The following is an 8,664-nucleotide window of genomic DNA, read 5'->3' as shown; positions in this document are numbered from 1 at the left end:
TATTTTTTTGAAAGTACTGACGAGTTTCTGATCAAAGCATGAGCTATGCAAATAAGATCTTGACTTAACACAGATTGATGTGGTTAGATTTTAATTTTAAATTATCTTGTGATTTCTAAGGATAAGTAGATATGGAGTTGGCATTAATTTTCACATTAGTACAAATGATGCCGATATTAGCTGTTATAAATTGTCTATTTGTGCGAGCCATGCAGATACAAACAAAGTTCGATAAGTCAAAGGTCAAATACAAACCCAAGTTTGTAACTGAAAACTAAGAGATGTGAATAGACTTCAATGCTACATTATCTAGTGGTTTATGAGGATAACTGGAGATAAGATTAGAGTTATTATTATTTTCCTGATTAGTACAAATTTGAAGTCAGTTATAGATGCTACAAAATTTCTTTTGTCCTTGTGCTCCCAAGTCAATTGTTTACAGGTAAAAGACTAAAATTAGTGTTCTGTCATAAGATAAAATCAGTACCGGACAAGAAGTTAGTAGCATTTACCACGACGTCCTCCGATTTCAAATATTAGTCGTTTTAATATTTAGAATTTGTTTTAAAATAAACACCACCGGTGCATGGAATACATTTGCTATATTACCTAGGCAAGTTTATAACTGAATGCAAATGGATATGGCCAAACTTCAATTCTAGATTATATTTATGTGTTTTATGAGGATAAATATGAACTGAAGTTAGTATAAAAGTTAGTACCAGATTTTGTCAATTTGCCACTCTCCAAAACAGGATAATTAACTTAAATGTCAGTACAAGTTCTACCGACTAAGAAGAGAGTTCGGTGCTTTAACACCAAACATCAACCCCATATTTATGCCCAACCCAAACAACAACAAAACACCCCCTTCTCCCCAAAAAATCACTTATTAACTCTAACTACTTATTTATTAAGTTTAAGAAATGCTATATTTCTTTCGCAGCTCAAGAAGTTTTATTAAGTAAAAAGAATAAGAGAAGTTAAATTTTTTTTAGCAAATTAATGGAGTAATATTTTTTACATGTGCCAATTTAAATACTAAAATTAACATTCGTATGCAACTTAGTACTAACATTTTAGATTTGATAGATATTGAATTCAAAACCTATCACTTTATTTATATCTTATTACTTTTTTCACTTTTTTAATCACTTTCTATTTTAACTTCTTAAGCAAGTAAATTTAATGCTCAAGAAAGTATATTTCTCCAACAAAATCAAATCGTGATAACAAAATCATAAGTTACAAAGATATTACTGTAAAAGTACATCATAATCTTTTAATCAATTATTTTTTTTAATGTCATTATTTTTTACTTTTTTGTTTATTTAAATTATATATTTTTACTGTGAATTTAATTTATTATTATTTTGCGATGTAAATATTATAGCGACAAAACATAGCTTTGACACGATGCATGACAAATGACTGAAGTTGCAAATTTGACCTTTAAGTCATGTGTATTTTAAAGCAATATACATATAACTTGATTACTTAAACGTAACAAAAAATAGTTTCGTGACTTCAATTGTATAGTGGCTAAAGTTTGTGGACCATATGTGAAATTAACAAATGAATGAGTTTGAATAGCTGGAAAATGCATATAGAAAACTTTAATTAAATTGGAATATATACCAATAAGGTCAATATTGGAGACCGTAAAATTCGAAATTGAAGCTGTTAAGAGTAACACCGATCTTGGTTCAGTTGAGGGTTTTCCCTTTTAATCAATTTCTGAATATTTGCTTAAACAGTGTTTTGCTGCTGTAATGGTGTTTATCACACAGGGAAGAAATGTTTTGTTAAAATTAAACCAAATAATACTATTATTGATGGCTTGTTGCTGCTCTTTCACAGTGGTTATTTACAATTCTGTATAATTTTTTCAAATCACAGTAGTAGGGGAAATTCATGTATGAGTATGTGAACTATGAAATATGAATCCACACACGTGGTATTAAGCTCTTTTGATTTGAATTCCATGTTTATTTGTGTAAAACAATTATGGGGCTATGGTTTTAATCCTAAGATTAAGCTCAAGAATTTGAAATTGATATGAAGTGTGTTGATAATTCTGACCTAATATTGTGCTTTGTGAGCATGAGAGCTGCACATTTTCTTTGAGAAATCCGATTATATGATTGTTATTTAGTTGTTACAATAAATAAATTTATTGGTAGCTCTAGCAGACTCTTGGACTATGTTATTGTTTGATCGAATTGAACCAAGTATGTTTTTATCTTTTACTTTTGGGAAGAAATCGATGACAGAGAGTGCGGTTAGGAAGTATGCTTGCAATTTATTTGGAATTCCAAAAGGGAAGAAAAGTTGATCTACAAAAGTATTTGGGGTCAAGGAAATTCGGATTTAGTTTGTGTTGAGAGAATCGATTGTTGGCAATGGAACCGGAGTTATATTTCCGCTTTAAGGCGAAAATACAGTCTTTTATTGACGATGGAGTCATCTTAGACGCTTGTGGTTGCTGGAATCAAGCTCAACGCAGTGGCAATCATGCAAATTCAGATAAAAGAACGACGTGATTTTTGAATACTTGAGGTAAATACCTTGATTATTTCTTTTTCCTTTAAGAATTTCTCAATTTGATTTTTGTTTCCCTCGATAGCTCTATATGGTAGGATCAAGGTCGCGTGAATAATTTAGGAATTTAATATATAGGAGTAGTTTTAGGTTTTCTGTTATTGTTGTGTTGTATTTTTGTGACGTTATACTGCTTTTATGATTAGTTACATATAACCCTTGTGATATGAAGTTATCGACATATATATAATTTTTGACTTATTTATTGCGAAGCGAGGGTTGCTTAAAGCGGACGGTTGCATGTAATTTACTGACAGCAAAGCATGCACCGGAGTGAGCCTAGTGGCAAGATATTTTGGCCGAAAACGCCCGATATCCTCTATATAAGTTTCGTGTAACACTGTAATTTTCAGAAGCAAAACTCATATCGTTTCTGTACTAAATAGGCGAGTGTGTAACTTGCGCTAAAAGAGTGCTTGATTTCTTATCTAACACTAGAAAAATCAGTCCTGAAACAGGTATATGAAAAAATGTTATGCTATTCATTCTCTTTCCTTTTGGATAATTGTTAACTTTATGGCTGGAATCGCTCATATGTTTATACAGGTTCATTTTTGGTAGGGGGCGTTTAGGCAAATCCGGGTTGCTGCATTGTTTACAAATTTTTGGATCTCCGAATAAAAATGTAGTTATGTGATATTGTAACCTGAGCTGCATTGCTACTTATTGGTCCATGCGTTTCTGTTGATATTTTTTAGGTTTAGATACTAGAAACTTGTTAAGCTTTTCTTTTGGTTTATGATTCTGTTTGTTTATCTTTTAGGTGGATGCCTTGGATATGTGCGCGTATACATTTCTTTTTCCCTTAAAACTCTTCTAAGTGGATTCCTTTTGAAGTTTGTTTTTTTATATCAGTGGGTACTCTTAGAAAGTGATAGAAACTAAGAATACATTTGCCTTGTCTTAGAAACTTTTTAATCCAAACTATGAATGGTAATTACTTAAAAAGTTTCCCAATCTCTTTGATCCCATGTTTTATCATCATGAATTGTTATCTCTAAATGGAAATTTAATATGCTGAGATTATCGCTCGAGGATTTCTCAGCCTGATTAACTAGAGGGAGGAAAGTTCTTGTTCTGTGCCTCTTGGTTTCTAGGAATAACATATGCTCAGTCATTTCATAGCTTGCAATTTATCGCACCTAAAAATGTGCTATGTTATTTTACAGAAGGAATATGTCTGCAAGGCAAAGAAGCTGTAACTTTAACGAAGACCGTATAAGTGGATTACCAGATGCCATCCTCATCCATATTCTCTCCTTATTGCCAACAATCGATTCTCTGAACACAATCTTGATTCGACGATTTAATCACCTCTGGCCATTCATCCACACACTCACTTTTGATCAATGCATGTTTCCGGGGCACAACTGCGTCTATTATAGTCAAGCTAATCGTCCTGACTATGACGAAAGGTTCTTGAACTTTGTTCGTCATGTGCTTCTTCTTAATAAGAGCCCAACTCTTTATAAGTTATGCCTTGATTTTCATTTTAGCTTATCTCATTCAGTTCGACAGAGAGTATCCAGTAGAACAGACAGATGGCAGTATGACTGTTTGAGGAGTGAGAAAAGAATGGCTAATGAAATTGGTACCTGGATCCAGTTCGCATTAAATAAGAATTTGAAGGTCCTTGACTTGTCTTTCTCTGCACATGGTACATTTGAGCCCCAGGCTTATTATGATCTGCCTAATTTTGTTCTAAGCAGTCCTCATTTGGTTGAACTCCGATTGGCATACTGTAAGATAAATGCGAAAAAGAAGAGCGAGCTGAAGGCTCTAACAACATTTTATCTTGATAATGTTATGCTAATGGATCAATCGATGGATTATATTCTATCTGGTTGCCCGGTGCTTGAGGAATTGACTCTGTGGTTTTGCTACGGCCATAGAAGACTGGTTCTGCTCAATTCGAATTTAAAGACATTGGTACTTGGCATTAGATGGTTTGGAACAAGGATACACGTCTCCTGTCCAACTCTCCTATCATTAGACATGTCTGGAACTGTGGAGGTGCTGGATATTACCAATGTAGCATCTATTGTTGAAGTGTCTGTCAATCGTATGGAGAAGTTTGATTTCAAAGAGTACAATGATTATCAAGAAATGAGAATACTCCTCCAAACAATTACAGGGGCCAAAACTCTCAAGCTATGTTCCTGGTTTGCTCTGGTATGTGGCTTTTTCTCTTTCTCAACAACTTCTCCAGGTATATTTGAGATTTCTGACTCTATGGAGAAATAGCGTTTTAGGTGGACACACTAACTATAAACTCTTCTATTCAAGATATGGAATATCAATAAATTTATGGACCTGAGGGGTTATGGTGTTGGACTTTGTCTTTAAGGTCTCAGGTTTAGGCGTCCATCAACATTTCATGTACATTATGCATTCAGTTTTTTAATGATTTTGTACCTTGTGGTTGTCAGCACTCGTCCTTGATTAAATTGTCATTTTGTGTTTGTGCTTCTCTGCTTTTCTTAAGAAATTTCATTTTAATTTATCGAAAAAAGAAAGTTTTATTTTAATATCATCAGATTACAAACACAACCTTTTCATATTGTTTTCTATAAACTCAGAAATGGTAAATGTGCAATCAGCAAAAGGCATATTCTTTAATGTAGAGTCTTATGGAGGCTAGACAATAAAAACTCAGAGTATAGTGAAGCTGTCATATGACTGTGGGCTACTTCCTCTAAGCAATTTAGATGTCTGCATTTTCATGGTTCAGTTTAGCAAGCATTTACGTCAAATTTGGTGGATGCAGCATTCTTTGCTATTGTAAGCATCTCTTTGATTGCATTCTTTATCACATCAATACCTAAGGAAGAAACCTCCTTGTTTTCTTGATAACTTAGAAGCACCGTTCACAGTGCATAGGACCATTTCCTTTTAGACATAGTCCTTTTGGCCAACACAATAATTTACTTATGTGCTGAAGCACACACCAAATTTGTGCAGCGCATTGAATGTGTTTAAGCGTCAAATGTGTTTAATCTTAAATTGAACTTACAGACAATATCTTTTTCATGGTGTAGAGATGCATTGTTCAAATAAATAGATGGGGGAATACTCATGTTTCACATAGCAACAAAGAATGTTGACCAAGCGTTTGAATACCCCAAAGCAAAAATCTATGTATTTAGTTTCTTTAACTTTTGTGTTTTATTTTTTGTCTGCCTAGGTATTTTCTTCATGGCAGTTGACAAATCTACCAGCTCCGACCTTCAGTTGCAAGATGCTTCACCTTCAATTGGATTTTGTGAAATGGCACTTACCAGGAATACTGAACTTGCTGAAGCACTGTCCTAGCTTGGAGAATCTTATCATCGAAATAACTGCTTACTATGATTATCCATCCCGAGTATGACAAAATTTAATTGTTTTATTGCTCTTGCTGTTAACTGTATTCTTTGCAATGTTTGAGTCGAGCCTATTAACATTGACCCTAAAGATTTGGAAACATGTTGGTATCAGACACTGGTAGGACACTAACCCGAGTTGGCATGTTGGGATGTGTTGAATACTAACTTTGGCATTTTCCATTATTTTAAAAATAGCATTTTTAAATTTCATATAAGGGACCCTACTGTGAAATGTGAGTGTCTCTCTACAATATGCAAATAGGACTTTTTTCCCTAATCTCCTTTTTACTCATTATTTGGGGAGTCATGAGAAACCATCAAGTAGAAACATAAGACATCATGTTTCTTCAAGGTGGAAACTTAAATTTCTAAACATGTATGATTTTCTATGTTTGTTTCACAGTAACTATAGATGTATTTTCATAATGTGTTACCCTAAGATTTTGTAGTTCCGAGTCCTTGTTAGTATCCGTTATACATAGCTCGGGACAATTCTTAACTGGATATTTCCTCTTGTGCTTATTTTAGAACGCAACCTCGTGGATTCACCCATATGACTTTGATGGAGATGAATTTTGGAATATGGTAGATACTCCTGTCCAGTGCTTGACTCATCACCTCAAGACGGTGGAGGTAGCTGGTTTCGTAATGGAGAAGCATGTGATTCATTTTGTGGAATATTTGCTCAGGAGTTCCATGGTGTTAGAGGAAATGGTGATATTCGCGGAGAAGCAGACGTGGATCTATGGCCCAATTACTCTTATGTCTGGTAAGGTTCAGGAATTCGAGGAGAGGCTAATGAATGCCCCAAAAGCCTCTGCCTCTGCTGCAGTGGTTTTCTATTGATGGTGAACCCTTCAGAATGATTTGCCTATATAGTTTAAAAATTATTTACACTGTCTGTGTTTATAAGTTGAACTTATGATAATAATGTGCTCAATGAATTGTGCCGTGGACCGCTTCCTGCATTTTCTGTAATAAACTGTTGAAGAGTTTTCCGGTTGGAGATGGGTATCCAAGTTCGTGACCGAAGATGGGTTACTAAGGATTAGTCAGAAAAAGAAGAGAGGATAATAATAGCTATGAAGACTTGTATGTACGACATCCATTCTTCTGCTGCGAGGGGTTTATTTCTCTCCAGAGTTCAAGTGCTACATTATGAAAGCACTTACATATTCATTCTCCCTTGTCATTGTTGTTGCACATAGGTCTTCAAATGTTGTATAGATGTATCCTCATCGGTATATGTGTAGGATTGCATATAGATGATATTCGTAACATGCATCGGAAGACAATAACAATTTTAGGAAGATCTTTTCGTGTTTAAAATTTATTTACATGTTAAAGATCGGGTCTGAGACGTACCTGGTGAAGAGAGTCTTATTTCAATGATAGTGCGAAGACTCTATGCGTATTCACACCGAGACCGATCCTTGCTATAAACTCTTTGATTAATGAAACACACGAACAAATTGAATGAAAGCTTGTGCTGGAATTTTTCTCACAAATCTCAACTCAACGGTAGAAGATCAAGAAACACTTTTCTTGTAATTGTATTTTCTCTCTTGGCTTTGTATTGTATTCTTACTTTCACAAAGTGATTTTTATTTTCAAGACTTAATGCGAAAAATTTTCTTTATCATCCTTTATATAGCATCACTTATAAACCCTTTTCCTATCTGGTTGAGGTAATGATTTACTTAGGTAAAAGTTTATTCCAAAATAAACTTATGAAATTTTCCATTGGAGAAACGTATATACCATTCCTAATGGGATACGTGCGCCGTCGTCAGCTTGTCCTTTATGGACGTTCCAATTCAATTCCAAATTTGATTGGATTATGAGAATTAACTAATATTTTATATTAAAAAATATCAATCCCATATTTAATGGGTTTGAACTAATCTCACGTCCATTTTTGGACTTTGTTGTCCGTCCAATTATAAATTGGATTTCCAAATAATATATTATATACATACTTTATATAAATAAACATTAATTATATGTATATATATCACATATATATTTCAACCAAGAGATAATTTAATTTTCAATTCCAAATAGAAAACTTCAATTTGTTCACAATATTAATTATATCCTCTGTGCTAGCAAATATTATAATATTTCGTTTGGACTAATAATTTATTTTATTTGACTAATCAAATTCTTTAATTTAATTATCAAACAATAAAATAATTAATTCTTTAGCAAAGATCAGAACACTCGTTAGTGTGCGACCCCATAGGTTCAATACTAAGCCGATAGTAAATTGATCATATCAGTATACTAATCAAGGGTGGCGTCTAGCAACACTTCTTAATGACCGGATAGCATGAAGAATACAATTTACTCTCAAGAACCGATAGATGAATAATATAGTATTTTCTTCTGTCCTTATAGCTCTGGGTCACCCTAGGATATGGTTCAACTGTCAAATCCTAATAGGCGACCAACTATGTGTTCATGTCAAATATAATCGACCATTGAATGACCTAAGAAACTCTTTTCTTCTTTCATTCAATTGCCCTGACCAAGGTCCTAATTTGATCGTTAATAATTCATGGCAACATGGAGCTTAAACTCATTACCAAGAGTCGACAGATTCCATATTGATCAATCACTAATTCTACAAGTATTTAGTCATACCCAATATCTTTTCAACTATCGCTCTAGGGCCATAGGTATCTAGTATCAAAGC

General features: G+C 33.8%; 1 protein-coding gene across 1 annotated transcript; it reads left to right on the top strand.

Annotated features, from left to right (window-relative positions):
• Nucleotides 1-2,961: 2,961 nt before the first annotated feature.
• On the top strand, nucleotides 2,962-6,860 carry LOC142179065 (F-box/LRR-repeat protein At3g26922-like). Its single transcript, XM_075248876.1, has 4 exons — nucleotides 2,962-3,059; nucleotides 3,771-4,773; nucleotides 5,786-5,965; nucleotides 6,495-6,860. Exons 2-4 carry the CDS (start codon nucleotides 3,778-3,780, stop codon nucleotides 6,810-6,812), a joined length of 1,494 nt encoding a protein of 497 aa, XP_075104977.1. The 5' UTR covers nucleotides 2,962-3,059; nucleotides 3,771-3,777; the 3' UTR covers nucleotides 6,813-6,860.
• The last annotated feature ends 1,804 nt before the right edge of the window (nucleotides 6,861-8,664 follow it).

The sequence above is a fragment of the Nicotiana tabacum genome, unplaced genomic scaffold, assembly GCF_000715075.1.
Source record: "Nicotiana tabacum cultivar K326 unplaced genomic scaffold, ASM71507v2 Un00289, whole genome shotgun sequence".
Taxonomy (NCBI): Eukaryota; Viridiplantae; Streptophyta; class Magnoliopsida; order Solanales; family Solanaceae; genus Nicotiana; species Nicotiana tabacum.
Note: the sequence above shows the minus strand (reverse complement) of the source record. Positions and strands in the feature narration are given on the sequence as shown.

What these genes read in the sequence shown, in the direction of transcription:
- LOC142179065 (XM_075248876.1), top strand. Translation starts at nt 3,778, where the DNA reads ATGTCTGCAAGGCAAAGAAGCTGTAACTTTAACGAAGACCGTATAAGT. An exon ending in TATGTTCCTGGTTTGCTCTG is followed by an intron (nt 4,774 to 5,785) that starts GTATGTGGCTTT and finishes TTGTCTGCCTAG; the next exon opens with GTATTTTCTTCATGGCAGTT. An exon ending in ACTATGATTATCCATCCCGA is followed by an intron (nt 5,966 to 6,494) that starts GTATGACAAAAT and finishes TGCTTATTTTAG; the next exon opens with AACGCAACCTCGTGGATTCA.